Source organism: Tasmannia lanceolata, unplaced genomic scaffold (assembly GCF_043159265.1).
Source record: "Tasmannia lanceolata isolate RefF3 unplaced genomic scaffold, GAP_Taslan_0.1 ptg000023l, whole genome shotgun sequence".
In the NCBI taxonomy this organism is placed as follows: Eukaryota; Viridiplantae; Streptophyta; class Magnoliopsida; order Canellales; family Winteraceae; genus Tasmannia; species Tasmannia lanceolata.
Genome location: NW_027518700.1, coordinates 3,452,857 through 3,474,680, shown reverse-complemented (window position 1 = coordinate 3,474,680; position 21,824 = coordinate 3,452,857). Strand labels below are relative to the sequence as shown.

Below are 21,824 nucleotides of genomic sequence, written 5' to 3'. Positions count from 1 at the left end.
CCTCCATTTTCTTTTTAATTACAATCTCATCATTTTCTTCAGATAACACACAACAAACGATTCTCCCATTCTCTCTCTTCTTAAATCTCTATAATCGATTTTCATCTCTCTCATTTAGATCTTTCCTTCAAATTTTATCTTTTTCATCGCACAAATTGAATTCTCCTTACCAGATCTGCTCCGATTTTCTAATCGGACCTTTATCGGGCCTGGAGGTGGATTTTAGGGTAAGGTTTTAAATAGAGGTAGAGATTGTGATTTTTTTTTTTTTGCTTGTTTGTGAGATTTTGAAGGAAAAAGAGTATTTTTTTTTTTAGGAAAAAGGTCTCGAGAAGAAGGATTTATGGGATCTCAACTCAAACGCCCTGTAATTTCCTCTCGAGGAGAATCGTAAGTCTCAATCTCACCTTTGATTTTGTTTTTCTTCGTTATTTTCTTGAATGTTAGACTTATAATTCGACATATTGTTTTTTAAAAAATGAAAATTTGTAATTTGATATGTTGTTCTGTTGAATTTTCTGATGATATGTGGATCAGATATTTTGATAGGTTTTTTTTTGTTTTTGTTTTTGACTTTAGTTGAAGATTTTGAAATGTTTTTTTTAGGGATTCGTAGCTTGAAATATGGAAAAAGGTATTTGCGGATGTAACTTGATCTGTTGGCATGTTTTATTCTCCTTTGGAAAAAAAAAAAAGTATAGGAAGTGAAAATTTTGTTTTTGTTTCTTTTTTTTGTTGTTAATTTTATTTTGAATGGAAATTAGGGTTTGGTTTTGATCTGTTGGAAATGGAATTCATCAGATTTAGGTGTTTGTTGTTGATGAAGTGAAAATTTTGTTTTTTTTTTTTTTTTTTTTAATGTTAATTTTCTTTTGAATAGAAATTAGGGTTTGGTTTTGATCTGTTGGAAATGGAATTCATCAAATTTTGGTGTTTGTTGTTGATGAAGTGAAATTTTTTTTTTTGTTTTTGTTAATTTTCTTTTGAATGGTGTAACTTGATCTGTTGGCATGTTTTATTCTCCTTTGGGAAAAAAGTATAGGAAGTGAAAATTTTGTTTTTGTTTCTTTTTTTTTGTTAATTTTCTTTTGAATGGAAATTTAGGGTTGGGTTTTGATCTGTTGGAAATGGAATTCATTAAATTTTAGTGTTTGTTGTTGATGAAGTGAATTTTTTTTTTTTTTGTTTCTTTCTTTTTGTTAATTGTCTTTTGAATGGAAATTTAGAGTTGGGTTTTGAACTTTTGATCTGTTGGAAATGGAATTCCTCGGATTTCGGTGTTTGTCGTTGATGGAGTGAATTTTTTTTTGTTAATTTTCTTTTGAATGGAAATTTGGGGTTGGGTTTTGATCTGTTGAAATGAAATTCATCGGATTTGGATTTCTGTGTTTGTTGTTGATGAAGGTCTGGACAGCCCCAACCTAGCAGTGGACAGAAACTAACCACAAATGATGCCCTAGCCTATCTCAAGGAAGTTAAGGACATCTTTCAGGATAATAAGGAGAAATACAATGAATTTCTTGAAGTTATGAAAGATTTCAAGGCCCAAAGGTTTTGATTATTACCTACTTTTCCTGGATATATTTTTTTCTTTTTGGGATGAATTATCTCTATACTATTATTCAAACAATTTGCTTGTATTCCTATAGGATTGACACCACAGGCGTTATATCGAGGGTGAAGGAGTTATTCAAAGGACACCGGAATCTTATTTTGGGTTTTAATACCTTCTTGCCAAAAGGATATGAGATCACCCTTCCCCTTGAGGATGATGAGCCTCCGCTAAAGAAACCCGTCGAATTTGAGGAAGCAATCCATTTTGTGAACAAAATAAAGGTAAAAACTTCATCTCCATGGTTTAATTTTGAGCTTTAGTCTTGGAGTTTGATTTCATTGGTTGTGGCATTGAATTGCTTTCCAAGAGTTTTAATTCTACTTGTTCTCTATGTGCAGACTCGGTTCCAAAATGATGAGCATGTGTACAAATCTTTCTTAGACATTCTAAATATGTATAGAAAGGAGCACAAATCTATCACCGAGGTCTACCAAGAGGTATATGTGCGATATCTTTTTCGTGTTGTTAGCAACATGTTTTTGGATCTCCCTTATTCTATTGCTGGTTCTTGGAGTGGACTTCCTTTCGAGAAGCTCCTATGTTATCAAAGATTAAGTCTGGAATGCTTTAATTGTTTGTTTGCAGGTAGCCTCACTTTTTCAGGACCATCATGATTTGCTTGAGGAGTTCATACATTTCTTACCTGATACTTCGCCAACAGCTCTTATGAATCATGCTCCATCCGGAAGAAACTCATCAGGGATAACTTTGCGTCGAGACGAGAGGAGCTCTGCTATGCCCCCGATGCGACATTTGCACTTAGATAAAGTATGTTTCATGAATTTACCATTCAGAATAATAATAATAATAATAATAATAATAAGTATGTTTCAGGAATTCCTTTGGATTTCTTCTCAGTTATGGCTTCCTAATTTTTTGTGGGTTTTGTTCAGAAGGAAAGAATTTCCCATGCTGATCGTGATCTCAGTGTTGACCGTCCTGATCCTGAGCATGATAAAGCATTGATGAAAGTTGACAAGGAGCAGAGAAAACGTGCCGAAAAGGAAAAGGAGAGGAAGGAAGATAGAGATAGGAGAGATCGTGATCGGGATGATAAAGATTTAGAGCATGACAGCAATAGGGACTTGGACAATATGCACCGTGTTCCTCACAAACGAAAGCCTGTTCGGAGGGCAGATGACTCTATCGCCGACCAGTTACACCATGGTGGGGAAGACGCTGAAAACTTTGGAATGCATACACTTTCAGCTTCTTCCTACGATGATAAAAATGCCTTGAAAAGTGAGTGCTTAATTGTGCCATTCAATAATATAAAATGCTTGTGTGGGTACCATGCATTATATATTCGTGATTTATGGTCTAATATCTGTCATATCTCTACCTGCAAAATATCATTTTCATCTAATCCTGCACATAAGAAATTTTGAATGCTATTTGCTCTTGAAACACTGTAACTTATTCTAGGGTTCATTGTTTTGTTACTTGTTTTGTTATTTTATTTGTCATTGGAACGAGCAATCGAAAACATACAAATGTCAAAACATTTATTTAAGGGCTCAACATATTGAGCTAACAATCCTGATTTTTAAGATAACTTCTGTGGCTCATATGACTCTTTCTGCTGTTTTTAAAGTATTTGGAAAATATAAAATCTCAAAGCCGTATAAGTAATCCATTTTTTTAACTATTAAAAAAAAGGATTTGCTAGCGTCCATTGCAGAAGGCATTTCGCAGATGGCCTGTTGCATCTCACAGCAGCCACATCACAAACGAAGACAAAATCTGCTGAAAAGTGAGCTGGTGTGGCTGCTGTGAGATGCAACAGGCCATCTGCGAAATGCCTTCTGCGATGGACGCTAGCAATTCTATAAAAAAAATGTAGCCATGTTTTTACTGTTATGACACGCTATTTACTTGCAGAATGTGTTTATAGTAAGTTATTTAGGTAGTTGCATGGGAAGATTTCCAGAGAGTTGAGTACTAGTAGTAGTCCTTTTGCATGTTTCGTTCCTGATCAGTAAACAGAGAAGAGATTAGAACTACCAAAAAAAGAAATCTTCTGGCAGCTCTTGTTATGTAATATTGCTGTCTGACCTCATCAAGCAAAGTCCAATATTTGTCATGCCTGCTCCCAAAATCATCTCCACCTACAGTGAGCTATTCAACAAGTCTTTAATCTACTTGTACTAATGCCTTTATAGGATTCGCCCACCCATATTGGATCAGTATCACATATCTGTCTAATATAGATACCCCGCCATATTAATTTCACAATGATCATGTTTGGCAACCATGGAAAAATCTTCTTGAAATTCATTTTCTTGGAAAATAATTTTCACAAGGTGTGGCAATGCATTTTTAGGTAAAAATTATTTCATACAAATTTTTTGTAAGCAATTTCGCACTAAGTCATTATTTGCCCCCTCTTTTTTCAAGAGAGAAGGGCCCCCTTATAGCTGAATTTGTCTTATTCTTTTAATTCATATGAGGTGGCACTTTCTCTTGAAAAACAGGGGCTGCAAAAGTGCTTTTGCAAAATTGATAAGACATTCCATATGTATGATATTTGAGTTATTAGAACTATCCTGTTTCCATCCTTCTCTTCAGTCATAGTCATGAATCCTCTGGAGATGTGGGCTGTTCCGGTCTGGGAGGATTCTGGTGTCAATATTTTTCAGATCGGGGAATGGAAATTATTAGTTTTTCATTGTCAGGAAATGGTTTCTATTGCTTTCATTTATGAGATTTACTGGGGATTCTATCCATTTTCGTTATTCAAATTTTCATTTACTTATTATGCAATACTGTGGGCTGGAATGAAACCTGCGGTTGAGAAATATGGGTCCATACCGCCTATCTTATCATTTTCATTTCTATCTTATTTGATTTCCAGTTATGTTTTTCGTATGGAAAGCTGGGCTGGAAACCGAAACCCATGGTCGAGAATTATGCCCCATACCACCAGTCCTATTATTTATATTTTCGGTATGAGATGCTGGAAATGAAACATGAAACCTATGGTTGAGAAATATAATTCCATACCACTAGTCCATGCACTTGCTTGGACTGTCTAAAAACTGTCAGGGTCAATCTTTGCTTGCGTAAGCAACTCAGTTTTAGCTCTACCACTCTACCAAGTTCTTAATATAAAAAACCTTGCCACGTTAATCATTGGCTCTCCCAAGTCAATTCAGATTTCCGTTAGGGGAGTTATTGTCTGAGTTCAAGTTTTTAAGTACTGCTTTACTGGTTGTTGAAATATCCTTGTAAATTTTCTTCCCTATTTGATGAACCTGTGCTTGAATGGAGTTGTGTTATTTTTTTTTTGGGACTAAAGTTGTAGGTGTAAATATGCAATTTTTCTCTTTCTTTATCTTTTTCTTCTAACGCGTTCTGATATGTCAATTAATTATTAATGTTATTATTTTCCCCGATTCCATGTTCCTTTGGACTTCATGACGCAATGCAATTCTTTCCTGTTCAATATTTATGGCAGGTGTATACACCCAAGAATTCCACTTCTGTGAGAAGGTGAAGGAAAAATTGCGCAATGCTGACACATACCAGGAATTCTTGAAATGTCTTCATATCTACAGCAAAGAAATAATTTCTAGATCAGAATTGCAAACTTTGGTAAGCATTTACTTGTCCATGCTTTTATTTATCTTAATAATTTGTAGGCCTTTTTAACGTCTGGTAATTGCTTCTACTCATTGTTTTTCTTCTTCCCATGCCCAATAATTTGTTTTCCAAAATCTTGTCATCTTAGGGTATGAAGTTTACGTATTCATATATTATCATTATCATTTATTTGTTATGTTTTGTATTTTTTTTTCAAACTCAGGTATAATTGTACTATTATTTTAAGTTATGGTCATTGAAAGAGTTAACTCCATACTAGAAATGATACCCAGATTTTGTTTGCTTGTTCTATTATATCATGCATTTGATTTTGTAATGGAAATATCACTTGTAACATCATCAAATGAAGCTGTTACTTCAGGATAATGTAATAATTTTTTTTTCCTAGAGCAACGACAAGCAGAAATGTATTAAAAGTCAGAATAACACAATGAATTTTCAAGTGATAGATATTACTAATATGAAATGGTGGATTATATGCGTAAGTTGACCAGCATATCATTGCTTTACATTACTCCAATGGTAATGCAATTATTGATGAACAACATTAAAGAGGGGCAGTATTAATCTTTGGAAGAAATGACTCCCCTTTACGCCATTTTTATAGTGCTGAGTGTACCCTGTTCTTATTTGCATTCCCTCTTGGAATGGCAAAGCAAAATATTACACTACTTATTCATCTGGAAACATCCTCCAGCAAACCGGCTTGTCCTGGTCAACACTGCCCCTCTCAAACATCTTCAGATTCATACTGTTTTCACCATAAATATCCGGGAAACCTTGGCGCACAACTCCTTAATATCCTGTAAGAATGAAAACATAGCATACAGGAAACACTTTGCTTGTGCTTTTCTAGTTGGACACACCACATGTTTCAAAGGTAAGTGGGGTTGGTAGAGACTTAGGTTGGTAGTGGATTCTTAGTTTTCAATTCCTTAATATAGTTACTGAGCCAGTCATTGTTATATTATTTTTTGTATACGCTTTTTCTTTTTATGTTGATAAAGTTTGTCTCTGTTACTGTTAAAAAAAAGTAAGTGGTACTGCATTTTGAGATTGAGTTGATTTGATTCAGATTTCTTGATTAAAAAGGAGTAGTCAAACATTGTGAATAACCATATAGCTTTTTGACCTTGTACTTAGAGTTCTTGATGTCTGGAAAATCACACTTCCTTGATCTTGCAGATCCAAAAGTGGTTGTTAGTAACTTTTATTTTCTTTCCCCATATGTTTCTAGTCTTTGCTGCTAAGTGGTAATTATCCACATTGTACACATGCACTTAAAAACACTTCACATTGTTTATTAGCATACGGGCTTACATACACTCATACGATTTTTTTCCCGAAACAGAGGACTATAAATTAAAAGGACGAATAATTACATCTTAAAACATCGGGTAGAGGTTGCCCAATGACTATATTAAGGTAAATTACACCTGGTCTTTCCAATCTATCTGCTAAATTATTGGTACTATGAGAAATGCACATAAATAATCTGCCTATCTCTGCATCCATCCCTAATTTTGTCAACAAAAGGAGCTAAAAGCGCCGGACCCTGGCTTTCGCCTTTTGCCCAAACAATGATGTTAGTTGTGTCCCATTCTAGTTCCAATCTACCATTAGACCTCTCTGAAAAAAATTGTCAATTCAATAAGAAGAGTCTTCATGAGAATCTGTCTGCCCTATGGACCTTCAATAGGAATAGAAGATGTCACCATTAGTGTTTTTTATGGAGCCCTTTACTGCCGGCAGGCCCAGAATACCGATTGAACATCCGTCAAAATTCAATTTCAAGCAGCCCGCTGGTGGGGGTTTCCAGCGGGCCCAAACGGTATGTTTAAGGCCATGGGACCATAAGTGCACCTTCCTCCCTCTAACCAGCTAAGAAAATGAGATTCCCATGATCATTAGCTTATTTTCCAGCAACAACCAACTGCCTTTAGGAGAAGCTTTGTCATTGAATGATCTGCTATTGCTCTCATTCCATACGGCATACGGACCAAATGATGGCACAAGGAGCTGACATCCATAGGATCTTACCAAGAGGGTCCAAACCTTTAAGATTCTAGCTAAGAAGGAGCTCCTTTATTGTAGGAAAGAACCAACTTACTCCAAACCTTCTGAAAATTTTATGCCATACCAATTTTCTGACCTCATAGTGCACTAAAAGATAGTTGGCAGCTTCATCATCGGCTTGGCACAAATGGCATCTGTTTTTGGGTCTAAATCCCCTCTTCTTTTGGTAGTCTCGGAAGTTCATATTTCCCAGGCTTGCAGTCCAGGTGAAGGTTGTGATACTAGTTGGAGCAGGTGCCTTCCAAAGGCTGTTCCAGAGCGACACGAGGAATCTGAGCCATTATTGAGTATCTTGAAGAAGGATTTGACCAAATAGTCTCTATTGAGCCCAAACGTTTTTATATTCTTGCTTATGAGATATATGCTACTGAGCCAAAATTGAAAAAAAAGGCCAGTAATACTAGTTATGTCCTCCTCCAGGTTCCCACCCCCACGCAGTTCCACCCTCAATTTTTTTCACAGCATTCCGACACTCTTTCCTTTTTTGTTGCTAATTTATGGAGGCTTGAGACCGTAACCCAGAGCATCTCTGCCTATCCACATTCTTCCTAAAATAAATAAATACTCCCCTTTTTACTCACCCTAAACCTTATCCCCTCCGAAAAAATACAACAGTATGTTCACAAGCATATATTCGTTAATATAAATACAGCAAACAGTGTAGTTTACTAAATTTTGAATTGCATGCATGCACAGTAGTCTTTCAGAAATGAACGTAATCACTGTATGGTAAAGCTAATAATCAGGTTTCTGATTATGGAAATTGGATTCCATCTTGCTTTTGGATTTGTAGAGGAGAATATCATAGGCATTTTTTGTTCGTAGAGAACCAATATGTGGGGTCTGATTTAGCTTTCTTTTTTTTCGTTGTCATATTTAGTGCAATCTAGTGGTATATAATAGGGATCCTTTTAGTTTTTATTTTTTATTTTTTTCATCTAAATAGACAAAAAGAAGTTTTGCAGCTGCATTTGTTACTTGAGTCTTTGATGTGCTGCTACATGTTTCTTCTGCTTGCCATTCATAGCTTATGTGCAGTATCCTTGCAATTTTAGTTTTTCTATTTCATTAGATAATTTTGTGCTATGTTATTTCCTTTCATTGCACATGTTCAATATTTGTCCTGTAACCTGTTCCTTTTGTTCCTTCCAGATGGGTGATATACTTGGAAAATATCCTGATCTTATGGATGGGTTCAACGAATTTCTGGCACATTGTGAGAATATAGGTAATGCCACTATCCAGTTTTATTGTTGGAAGTAATTGTCCTTATGTAGCTTATTAGTTTATGTTCTTTGGATTTTATATTTGTTGACATGGTTTCTGATGGTGGGGATCTTTCTTGCAGATGGATTTCTTGCAGGCGTTTTCAACAAAAGTATGTAACCCAGTATCTTTGCTATTTGTTTCTTGTAATGATTGAGGCTCATCTTAAATGGGATTTCATATTATGTTTCTTGGTCAGAGGTTATCTACAGATGTCTCTATTAATTCATTGACTGGGAACTAGGTGTATATGGGCCCATGAACATTTTATTTTTTTTCCTTTGAGCAGCTTATCATCAAACATGTTAGATCATTTGTTTAACATTTTCAAGATATTTTGAACGTTTCTCGTTTCTGTTGTAAAATGTAACTAAGGTTTTTGGTACTTGCAGAGTCTTTGTGGAACGAAGGACATGTGGCTAGACCTGTGAAGGTTGAGGATAGAGATAAAGAAAGGGAGCACGAAAGAGATGATGGTGGGAAAGATAGAGACCGTGAAAGGGATAAAGAAAGGGAAAGGTTTGACAAAAATGGTCCCTTTATTCCTAAAGATTCCTCAGGTCACAAGATTTCTACGTTCTCGAACAAAGAAAAGTATATGAACAAGCCAATTTCAGAGCTTGACCTCTCAACCTGTGAGCGATGTAGCCCCAGTTATCGCCGTCTTCCAAAGAGTGTAAATGAAATTCCGACACTAAGCTTTTGTTTTGTATTTATAAACATGATATTTTTACTAAATCATGTGATTCTGTGTTCGTGTTTCTTGCTTATTACTCAACAGTATCCATCACCTCCAGTAAGCCACCGGACAGATCTTGCCTTAGCAGTATTGAATGACCATTGGGTATCGGTGACATCTGGAAGTGAAGATTACTCTTTTAAGCACATGCGCAAAAACCAATATGAAGAAAGCCTATTTAGATGTGAAGATGATAGGTACCCATTTTTCTTCAAATTTTGAAGAAAATGTTTTACCTTGCATGTTTCTGACTTAATCTGTAAACTTGTAAAGTGATATGTACTCATGTTGACTGGATATATTTAGGTTGACAAGTTATTTTTCCACCAACACATTTCCTTCTCTCCTTCCCTCCCTCTTACCCGACAACCTGTACCACCTCCAACCTTTCTCCCTCAACCCACGACCACCATACCCTTTTCTCCACTAACACCTTTCCTTTCCCAACCTCACAACCGCAGCCCTCTCCTAATCCTCCCCTCACCAAAACCCCTTCCATCTCTCCACCAACATCTTTCCCTCACCCTTTCCACCACAATTCTCATCCTCCCCATTGTGTACTCTCTAAACGCCACTTCTGTGGCCATCCTGCATCAACTTGTTATTAGAGTTGCATGTATTATGATCTTTTTGTAACCCTCCTGCTCATATGTTGACTGCTTAGAATGATATTCTGAAGCTATATATATATATACTAGTAAAAAACCCCGTGCGATGCACGGGCCGGCAAAGAACTGTACGGACCACATGATAGGTTGATCCAAACCGTCCATGTGATGGAACACAACATCAATAGGTTGTGCCCGTAAAATCATTTCCATAGGCTGATCCTAGCCCTCCAATCTATAGAGGTTTCCATAATTAAAAAAGCATAAAGAAGGGGGGTAGGATTGAAATTATGTGGCTTTAATGGGTGTCTTTGTTAAAAAGCATAAAGGAGGGGGTAGGATTGAAAATATGTGGGTTGAATGGGTGCCTTCGTTAAAAAAAGTCAAAAAAAGTGATGTGTAATTCTATTAGAATTTTGGGCGAAATTCAAATAATTCTCTCCTTTTCTCTTCTGCTATATATATATATATATACACACACACACACACTCATTCTTTGATTATGCATGACTTTGTCTTTTTTGCAATAAGTGATTATGACATCTACTTTTATGACATAATGTTAGGTTTGAGCTGGACATGCTATTAGAGTCCGTGAATGTCACGACAAAACGTGTGGAGGAGTTGTTAGAAAAGATGCATGACAATACAATCAAAGCAGAAAATCCAATTCATGTTGAGGATCATTTTACTGGTATATGTATATATTAGCATATATTAGAGATGGAACATCTCTCATCTTTATTATTTTGAGGTCAAGTTGCTCTATAGTTCTGATTTCTTATCTCTTTAGCCTTTTCATTCACTCTTGTTTTTTTTTTCCTTTTAGCTCTAAATATAAGGTGCATTGAACGATTATATGGTGATCATGGGTTGGATGTGATGGACGTACTACGCAAGAATGCTGCTCATGCATTGCCTGTTATATTATTTCGCTTGAAGCAGAAACAAGAAGAATGGACAAGGTGCCGTTCTGATTTTAATAAAGTTTGGGCTGAAATTTATGCTAAGAACTATCACAAATCACTCGACCACCGTAGCTTCTATTTCAAGCAACAAGATACAAAGAATCTGAGCACGAAAGGTACATTCAAATCTTGATATATTATATTGTATTTGAAGATCTTGATCAATTTTCTGTAGCAATGCTGTATGCTTGAATTGTTTTAAGTTTTAATTCTTCAAGCAGATTATTTGTTTGAATCAAGAATTAAATAGAAAACTATGTTCTTTTCTTGAAGCATGCATAGAATTGCAATTTTCATATTCTGGTGTATTTTTGTTTGGAAATGATGTCTACACTTCTCCCATTGTTTAGACATTTTTACATGGCTGTTGATAGTTTTTTTTTACATCACATATTATATTATATTTTCTTTTGCCAGCCTTTTCTACATCACATCTAAACTTTCTTTTTTTGAAAATTTATTGTGCAAAATGGATGGTCTTGTCTGGTGTTTACTTCTTCCATTTCAGTTTTTAGATGTTTCTGTATGTTATCTTTCATCGTTGTTTGGAGTTTTGCAATATTATTCTGATGATTTACTTATCTTGCTTTTCATTACACAGCTTTACTAGCGGAGATCAAAGAAATCAATGAGAAGAAGTGCAAAGAAGATGATGTGCTTCTTGCTATAGCTCCTAGGAACAGTCGATCTATAATTCCAAATATGGAGTTTGAGTACACGGATTTTGACATTCATGAAGACTTATATCAGGTCATCAAATATTCATGCGGCGAGGTTTGCACAACCATGGAGCAATTGGACAAAGTTATGAGGATTTGGACTACTTTCTTGGAGCCCATGCTAGGTATTCCGCCCCGACCTCATGGTTTAGAAGACACGGACGTTGTGGTAAAAGCTAAGAACCATGTAGTTAAAAGTAGTCTAGCAGGCATTGGAGAAAGTGATGACATTCCAGTAGAACAAAACCCTGTTGCCAATGGTGTAGACGGCATTCCAGTAGAACAACCTAGCTCATGCAGGGGTAGGTTGGTGAATAATGGAGAAAGTGTGGTAAATGAAATATCAGCAGTCAAAATACAGGCCGTGTCTAATGAATGCTTAATGGATTCTAACCCTTCACTTCCTAATAGAGCAGAGCAAAACCTAGGCAGAATCAGCTTGGAAATTACATCAGGTTAGTGTATTGATCCAAAAAAGTTGGTTATTTTGATGTTTTTCCTTATTGTGAAATTATCATTTTTTCCTTGGATTTTGAAATTATGACTAGTCTACTGAGATTTTTTTTTCATCGCTAGGGGTTAATACGGCACCTTCCAGACCTGGTCATACTGCTACTGAGACTGGGCCAGAGGCCAAGCTTAGCAATAACAATGAAGTTCAACCATCATCAAAGGTATAATTTCGTACTTTTGTTTTTACAAATTCAAAGGTCAAACCCACTCTGAATTTCAACTTTCTTTTTCGTTCTTGAATACACTGAACGGACATTTTTTTCCCATCATCTTGGAGACTAATTTCATGCAAACTGTAACTGTAGTATTTATGTATGCAGATACATGTCTGTACCATATACTTATCTGAATTGCTTTTGATATGATAATTCATCTCTCTATATTATCAATTAAGTATTTGGCATGTTCGCATATCAGGTTTCTAGGGTCTGGAAACCTCGCATGTCCATATCTCTGTAACATAAAAATTGATAAGAGATTTGATAGTAGACAATATTTTTTATTTTATTTTATTTTTGCTGTGGGTTTGATTTGATGGAAATGATAACCAGTTCATCAAATCTCAAAGTGCGAAAAAGTCTGAAGGTTGGAGAAAAAATAAACCACTAGAGAACTTTGGCAAGTAGAGTTCTAAGTTGGCAATGTTCGACAATCCATACCCTTGTTACTTCATGTTGTATGCTGGTGGTATGGATTATCATAAAAAAAGGTTTTGTTATAAAATCCATTTTGTTTTGTATTCTGTTTCTATGGAACACATTCATTTTGGGATTTGATACAAAGCACTTGAGCCTAATTTGACCACTTGCAGAAGCCTCAGATCTACATTTGGTACACATATTATCCGTATGCTGATTGAATTATGTATCGTTTGATCAGTACATGTAATATCCGTTCTCTTCTAGTGATGGGTCTCTCTCTTGGAGAGGAAATCATGTCAAAAGACTGTCAGCTATTCGTTGCTATATACATTATTGGAAACACGGGCTGATGTTAATGATGTAGGATTTTTGGCTAAGCAGTTAATTTTCTTCTCTGTTGTGCTATAGGAAGGAGATAATATGAGACCTGTTATATCGGCAAATGGGGGGTGCTTGACCGAAATTCATAGCAGCTTCAAAGTTGAAAGAGAAGAAGGTGAATTATCACCCAATGGGGATTTTGAAGAGGAAAATTTTGTGGTTTATGGTGATAATGGTGTGGATGATGTGCCTAAAGCAAAGGATAGTGGTGCAAGTCGGCAGTATCAAGTCAGACACGGAGAAGGAGAAGAAACCTGTTGTGCGGAGGCAGGAGGAGAAAATGATGGTGATGCAGATGATGAGGGTGACGGAAGTGCTCATAGATCAACAGAGGACAGTGAGAATAATGGATCTGAGGGTGGAGAAGATGTTTCGGGAAGTGAGTCTGGTGATGGTGAAGAGTGCTCCCGAGAGGAAGAGGAAGAGGAGGGAGAGCATGAGGATAATGATGGTAAGGTTGAAAGTGAAGGTGAGGCTGACGGGATGGCTGATGCACATGATGCTGAAGGAGATGGTATGTCATTGCCATTCTCAGAGCGGTTTTTACTCACCGTGAAGCCCCTTGCAAAGCACGTGCCTTTGGCTTTACATGACAATGAAAATAAAGATTCTCGCATTTTTTATGGCAACGATTCCTTCTATGTGCTTCTTAGGCTTCATCAGGTAAACTGCATTGTCTCATTCATGTGTGTGTGTGTGTGTGTGTGGGCGCATGCGCGCGCGCGCCTGTGTGTGTGGTGGGGCCCATCAGTTTGCAACACATGTTTTGATAGAGTGAGGCCCTTAATTTCACGCCCATGCATATCATGGGTGGAGGCCAGTATTTTACAGTTCAAATTTTGATATGGTACAGCCCAACATCTCTACCTAAATCCATGCATGTGGTTGGGCCACCATTTTACGCCCCATGAGTGGGTCTTACCAACTTATCCTTTTTCTAGCTTCATTGTTGTTATCGTTATGTTTTGGCAGACTTTGTATGAGAGGATACTCTCGGCAAAGATGAATTCATCATCTGCTGAAAGAAAATGGAGAACGCAGAAGGATACAAGCCCTCCTGATCTGTATGCGAGGTGGGTTATCTTAACTTCAATTATATTCCTCTCTTAACTTTTTTAAATCAAGACGCATTCCATTTAGAATTTTTTCTGATGTGCAGATTTATGAGTGCACTGTATAATTTACTTGATGGTTCTGCCGACAATACAAAGTTTGAAGACGATTGTCGATCTATTATTGGAACTCAGTCCTATGTGCTGTTCACGTTAGACAAGCTGATATATAAACTTGTCAAACAGGTATTTTCAATGTGAATTTTCTGTTTTATATGTATAACTTCCTTCATTAAAATGAGCTTATTGGTGATATTTGTTTCAGCTTCAAGCTGTTGTATCAGATGAGATGGACAATAAGCTTCTTCAGCTCTATGGATATGAAAAATCAAGGCACCATGGAAGATTCATTGATTTAGTATATCATGAAAATGCTCGTGTTCTTCTTCATGATGAGAACATATATCGATTTGAATGTGTAGGTTTAAGCAGCTTTGCTTTCCTTTGTTAAGATCGTTGTGTATATTAAAATAGAAAATCAATTTTTGTTTATTTGTTTTCTAAAATATAATATTCTTTTTAATTTTTCCAGTTATCCAGCCCAACCCGTTTGTCTATCCAGCTAATGGAATATGTTCATGAGAAACCAGAAGTGGCTGCTGTTTCTGTGGATCCTAATTTTGCTGCTTATCTGCATAATGAGTTCCTGTCAGTAGTTCCTGACAGGAAGGAAGTGCACGGTATCTTTCTTGGAAGGTATGGACATAAGTGATCGTATTGTTTAATGGAAAATGATATCAGCACAACCATATATTCATATTTTTGCTAACCCATCTTGTCTTTTAGTATTTAAAGAGCTGTTAAAAGGTTATTACATTTCCCAAAAAGCTCTCACGAGTCGATTAAAGAGGAAAAGAAAGCTGGGTTTGTGCAAATATCAAAACAGGGTTGTGCTGATAACATTTCCCTTGTTTAAATTGTCTCACTGTTTGCAAGTTATGATGATGAATTATGTTTGCATTGCCAGAAACAAGCGAAAATTTTCATGTGACGATGAATTTTCTGCAATACGCAAGGTCATGGAGGGAGCTCTAGTGCTTAATGGGTTGGAGTGCAAGATATCTTGCAATTCCTCTAAGGTATATGGCTGTGCTCACTGCTATAAAGGTGAAATTTTTACATTTTTATGGAGGTTTCATAGGGATGTGTTTATTTTGAACTGTGCCTATTTAACACTTTGTTTCTTATGAGTCGCTTAAAATTTTGCCAAATGTGCATACCACAGGTTTCATATGTTCTAGATACAGAAGATTTCTTATTCCGCATGGGAAGGAAAAGGAGAAGAGGTCTAGTTGTAGGCAGTGGCCCATCATCCCATAAGCATGCAAATTCAATAAATGTTTATGCTGAAAGGGTACAACGGTTTAATAGATTGCTATCCGGATCCTAATATGCCACGCCATGTTAGAAAAGGTAAATTATGATCTTTCCTCTTCATAAATGTAGCTGAAAGTGCTCCTTTAATGTGATACTCTATTGTTCTAGAGGTTTTATATTTCTCTAAATTTCATTTTTAGTTTTTGGTCCGTATAATGTTTGTTTCCTCTGTAGCCATTCAAAAAAAAATGTTTGTTTCCTATGTACATACTAATGATTGTTTTTATTTATGCACAATAACCTGCAATCCAAACTTATATGCTTGCAGCTATTCTGCTTGCATGTATATCTATATGCTGTTTGTAGGTTCCATGCTCAAAAAACAAAATTGAATGAATAATTGTTTTATGGACTTCATAATTTGAATCATGAACTGATTGAAAAAAAGTCAGGAACTTAGCTGAGTTTATTAATATTTGCTAGAACATAATGAGAAAAATGAAAATAAAAGTCATCAAAATTAAAAATTGAACTAAAAGAAGAGGTTGGGGAAGCAAAGTAGAGAGGGAAAATAAGAGAGCAAAGATGATCTATTCGGGTTGTTTTTGAAGGGACAAAGTGAATTCTCGAATGGTTGGGGGAAAGGTTTTGGAAGCTATATGGTGTCTGGTTGTAAGAAAAATACTAGCAGGCAAGAGTATAGGCAGAGGTCACTTGTTTGGTGATCTTTGATTGTCAAATATTTTGGTGGTATGTGGATCTATGTTACAATTCTTAGATGATGCCAGTGTCTCCGGAGGTTGTATGAATTGTTATTTACTCAACAATGATCATGATGGCAGTGAAAGCTGTTATGACGGATAAGAGTCAAAACATGCTGTAATCGTGAAGTCGTGGTGGTGGTAGCTGGTTGGTTGGTTGGTTGTGTGTGTGTGTGTGTTGTGGGGGGGGGGGGGGGGGGGGGGGGGGAGGTTGAGGATAAAAGAGAACTAGAAGTATTAGAAAACCCTGGAATATTGGAAAATCCATTTCAAAAAAAAATAAAAAATCCTCAAGTAGTGGAATCCAACGTGTCTGACTTTGCCTATGATTTGGCCGACACTTCAAATTTATTGCCGATTCACGTGTCCTGCCGTGTCCACACTCCTTTGGACACTTTTACTTGTATTGCTGGAAGTGTTAGGCTTAATGTGGGTGTGTGGACATGTTTTTATACAGTTTCAAGTGTGACATTCTGTTTTTTATTGAGTATTGTGTTTACCTCATTTAGACAACTCGTATCCATGTCGAAACTGGACACACGAATTCATATCCACAAATCATGATTACATATACTTTCTATTTTAGCCGTGTCCCCGTTTCTAAAGTTTGGGGGTTTGCCGTGTCCATGTCAACACGCGATACTCGTGTCCGTGCCTATTTAGAAGAGTCCATGTAACATGGGGTAACTACCATTCCATTCATTCCCTCAGGATCTAAGAAAAACTGGTTGAGTTGTAATGATCCCCAAATTTATTGCTACAGTTGGAGAACATCTCTGTGCTAACTACCTATCCATTCCCTCAGGATCCAATAAAAGCTGATGGGTTTGTAATGGTACCAGGTTGTTCAGGGGAACCTTAGGAGCTTGATGAATTATCCTCCGAGTTAAAGTAACACAAACCAGTCCCAATTTCAGATTAGGCGTTCAAGAAGTTAATTGAATTGTTGGTTGGGTGTTTAAGTTAGCCATTTAGATAATTCAACAATAAGCTTAAAATAGCCATTAAAAAAACAATAAGCTTAAAATATATCTCGCTTCTGCTTATTTGCACTGTTTTCTTCCTAATGATCCTCCACATCCCCCACAAGTGGTAATGCCTGATGACCCTTCAAATCCCATTAACTGGTAAAGATGTTGTTCAGCTAATGAATCTGATCCTTCTTCCTGCTAAATTAACTGTAGACCCTTCATAAATTGCTTACTCCCATGAGGTTTTCTTATCTTATCGTCATTCATTTTCCTGCCTCTGTTAATCTCCTGCCCTTTTCTTAGCCGAATTTCCTCATGTTACTCAAGCTAGTTCTTGTTCATCTACATTGAAACACAGATTTACATAGTTAATCTCAGAACAGAAACTATAGTTCAGCTTTTTTTTTTTGGTCTGTTAAGTAGGTTTGATTATTTGAGTCTGACATTTGGCTGTTTGGTTATTTTCTTTCTTCCCTTGTAGGAACTTTCTGATCTGCCGGTGCTGGTCGCCTGAAATGGAGACTTCCTCGCATTACAAGGCAAATTCATGGGCAAAGCAAGAGCTCCATTTGTTCGAGGGAGACCATACTCTCTCTCTCTCTCTCTCTCTCTCTCTCTCTCTCATAAGAAACATCACCAAACGGGAAGATGCCTCGGAGATATAGTAGTAATATCTTCTGTAATTTGGTTTATGGCATTTCAGCCTCCTTTGTATATAGATTACAGTAATCATCGTTCTTGTAACACCCCTTACAAGATATGTTCATTTGATTTTTTTTTACCCTCTCTCTCTCTCTCTCTCTCTCACTATGTTTAAGCTTAATGCAAATTCTAGAAAGTTCTTATTCATTTTTATACATTTACTTACATGCATTTTAGTGTTTTACTTATGGCCCTTGGCCCACTCTAATCGGATGAATTTTGACCTTTGATCACTATATAAGAAACATGCCTGAGCGACGGACTAATGCCAGTATCTTAGCAGGGTTTCAGGTTCTTCTTCCCTGATCTCGATAGTCTCTCACCAAAAGAAAAGGAAACAAATTTACCACCAAGTCACTAATCCTGAAGAATATTGGTCTTTCACAAAAAAAAACTAAATTCAAATGATATTTGCTCTGTATGGAATTCTAACAACCAAAATATCTCAAGAATCCCCATGCAGTGGGAATCGATTATGAGGAAATAGAGGAACAAGAAAAAATATATTCTATTTCTTATATACATTGAATACTTGTTATTGAAGATAAAGAGAGGAAATGTTTTCTTATAATCAGTGCCCAACTATCTTCTCATACCATCTCTGTTTCAAACTTAAAGATGAGGTTAGTCTAACTCAGCTGTTCTGGGTCGCCTTAAAAGAGGCTCAGATGATGACGAAGATGAAGAAGAAGATGAAAGATCAGAAGCCTCTTCTAAAGACATAGATAGGAACTTTCTTTTGTGGGTTCCTTTTACTTCCTCTCCCTCCTCCTCCCCCCCTCTCTTTATATAACTTTTCAAACGTTTTACATCTGAGAGCTTTACAGGTTTCATTATAAATTCCTCGGCTCCTTCCTCCAGACATCTGCTTTCATGCATTGACAATAGAAAGATCAACACCCAATTATAAAAACATACGAAATTTCAGCCAAAATCTTGTAAAGAGTATGAAAACATTTCGGTACGAAATAACGGCTCAAATCCAAGTAAGATTTTATTCACCAATTTTTTCTTTTTTTCTTTTTTTGATGTTTTTTTAGAAATATCTTAAAAGAATCTCATCGTTCTTCTCTTTTCTCAACCTTTATTTGAAATGTTCTCTTTTCGTTGATTTTTGACGGAATTTCAGTCATAATGTCAACATTTCTATGTAGACTTTGCTTCTTCTTCTTCTTCTTTTTTTATCTTGGAACAAAATTTAAAACCATGTTTTAATTTCTCTTCATTATCTGGTAAAATTACTGCCATTTAAGAATTTATCAATAATCTAAGCTATAACTAGTAATGGGGAGTGTAGTTATCAAACCAGAGTGTAAAACCTAACAATGGTTGAGATTCAACAACAATATCTTTTAGCCGAAAGCAGTAAAGGCAGACACAGCACACGATCCATATCAAATATATTGGAATATCAATATCTAAAGAGGTCGTTGCATTGCTTTTACAACTTTCTTTTACTGAGGTAAAAAAGTAGCACATAACTAAAGCCCATGAAATTTTCCCCTTTAAGGAGAAACCACATGTTGAAAGAAATGTTTTCTATGGGAGAGAACGAACCCACCTCCTGAAACCCAAATTTTCTCAAAGATTTTTCCATGAAAAATAAAATTCCATTGTCTACTAGGTATGCAATTTTCCAAATATCACAATTTTTTTTTTATTTTGGGGAAAAACCCCATGAAAAATAGTTTACAAAACAGTGGGAAATTTACTTTTCCATGGAAAAAATATCCCAAGCATCTTTTTCCCCAAAATCCAAACACCTTGTTCATTTTTTTATTTTTTTTATAATTGTTTTCTTTAAGATAGTAAATAAGGATTAAGCTACTACCCACACTAAACAAGCGGTTAGGATCATCTGATCGATAATTTATTTTTATTTTTTTAAATGATTCCTATACGTCTCAGATAAAGAAATTACCTATCGATTCGGGCGGAAACGTTTTCCGATGACATGATCACAACCGGAATCTCTTTGAAAGCAGAGGATTCCTATTACCAAACAAAAGGTAAACAAAATTAAGTTCACTTTCTACATAAAATTAGTATAAGAGAAAAGTGTAGCTACACATACGTGTAGCTAACTTAGCTACACCGACGCCTTAAAATACAGTGGGCCTCACATTGTTTCGGTGATGCAAACCATTCATTTGATGGGCCCTCACATAGATAGGGTGTGCCCAAAAAAAATACAGTGGGCCTCACATTGTTTCGGTGATGCAAACCATTCATTTGATGGGCCCTCACATAGATAGGGTGTGCCCAAAAAATCAATTTCATAGGATCATCCCAACCCTACGATTTGTTGAGGCAAAAATGGACGTGTAAAAACCTTCACAAATCTGTACATTTTTGCCTCCACAGTTTGAAGGGTTGGGATCATCCAATGGAGCTGATTGTTTGGGCACACCCTATCAATGTGAGGGCCTATCAAATGAATGGTTTCGATCACCCAAACAATGTGGGCCCACTGTATTTTAAGTGGTCGGTGTAGCTTCACTTAACTCTTAGTATTAATGACTACACTAATCTCCAATTCTCCACTGACTGCATCACTTTTCTGTTTTTAAAATGGGTGATGATAAAATCACACCCCCCTGTAGGATAATTCGCACCACTTTTATCATGGCCCTTTTAAATTTTATTCATTTGAAGAAGAAGAAAAGTAAAGAGACCTTTATCTTCTTGAGAAGCTCATATCCAGTCATTCCAGGCATACAATAATCTGTAACAATCATGTTCACCTTCAAACCCTAAAATAAATCACCAAAAAAAATAAAAAAATCACAAATCCATGAAAAATGTGAAAGAAAAACGAATAAAAATTCGATTTTTAAGTTTAATTAATAATCTTCTTACCTCGATTCCAATTGAACCTTTTTCTCCATCTAATCCCAGGATTTGCAGAGCTCTCGTTCCGCTATCTACAGTAGTTACTAGAAAAAGGGGGGGAAAACAATCACATAACCGATTATGTTAGAATGTATTAGATCAGATCTAGATAGATCCGACCATTTGATCATTATAGTGGTAGATCCAACGGTCAGATCTATCTAGATCTGATCTCTGATCTAAAACATTCGAACAATTTAATGATCCAACGGTAAGATCTATCTAGATCTGATCTTATACATCTAAAATTTAATGATTAGAACAAAAAAATAGACAAAATCAGGCAATTTTATAAATAAAATCTATATAGATCTGATCGTTTTGATCCAACGGACAGATCTATAAATCTATCTAGATCTGATCTAATACATTCTAATTTAGAGATTAGAGGAGAAAAAAATCAGGCACCTTTATAAGCAGAGATCTTTAATAACCGTTCGATAACCTTCCGATCAATGACACTATCATCAACGGCAAGAACGTGAAGTTGTTGAGATGAAGAAGGAGAGCATTCTTCTACGAGCTCCGGCATCGGTCGTCGGAAAAACACACCGGTTCTCGTCATTCCGGCGAGATGAAATGAATCGACATCTATCTAGGTTTTGTTCTTCAAAACCTTTGATTTTATATGGACTTTCTCTCTCTCTCTCTAAGAAATTTGGAAATCCACTTTTTTCAAATCTGCAGGAGATTCTGACCCTACCTTTCCACGATACGCAAATCCGACCGAATTTTCTCGCCACCTTGTCTCTTTCATGCCTACCATTTTTTCAATTCAATCCAAGCTGTGATATCTCGGGAAAATCTCACGCTTTTTTGAAAATAAATACGATATTATCAGGTGTCTTTGATTTGGAAAAAAAAAAATTCAGTTGCCCATAGCATCTGCGAACAAATCTCGGTGGAAATGGAAATGAAATATTCGCCCCTTTTCTTCCCC

At 36.3% G+C, this 21,824-nt stretch overlaps 2 protein-coding genes across 2 annotated transcripts; one reads left to right on the top strand and one right to left on the bottom strand.

Annotated features, from left to right (window-relative positions):
- Window positions 1–9: 9 nt before the first annotated feature.
- Window positions 10–18,157, top strand: LOC143856085 (paired amphipathic helix protein Sin3-like 4). Its single transcript, XM_077366137.1, has 24 exons — window positions 10–227; window positions 318–390; window positions 1,405–1,551; window positions 1,650–1,836; window positions 1,954–2,052; window positions 2,201–2,383; window positions 2,509–2,857; window positions 5,073–5,209; window positions 8,447–8,522; window positions 8,643–8,672; window positions 8,953–9,236; window positions 9,342–9,496; window positions 10,474–10,601; window positions 10,737–10,991; window positions 11,477–12,049; window positions 12,171–12,268; window positions 13,157–13,792; window positions 14,102–14,202; window positions 14,289–14,427; window positions 14,507–14,659; window positions 14,774–14,937; window positions 15,209–15,320; window positions 15,467–15,654; window positions 17,772–18,157. Exons 2-23 carry the CDS (start codon window positions 344–346, stop codon window positions 15,629–15,631), a joined length of 4,218 nt encoding a protein of 1,405 aa, XP_077222252.1. The 5' UTR covers window positions 10–227; window positions 318–343; the 3' UTR covers window positions 15,632–15,654; window positions 17,772–18,157.
- Window positions 18,158–18,374: 217 nt separating this feature from the next.
- Window positions 18,375–21,824, bottom strand: LOC143856086 (two-component response regulator ORR3-like). The gene is made up of 5 exons (XM_077366138.1): window positions 21,293–21,824; window positions 20,852–20,928; window positions 20,668–20,745; window positions 19,914–19,984; window positions 18,375–18,857 (listed from the first exon to the last, which is right to left on the bottom strand). The coding sequence occupies exons 1-5, from the start codon at window positions 21,447–21,449 to the stop codon at window positions 18,617–18,619; spliced, it is 624 nt and encodes a 207-aa protein (XP_077222253.1). The 5' UTR covers window positions 21,450–21,824; the 3' UTR covers window positions 18,375–18,616.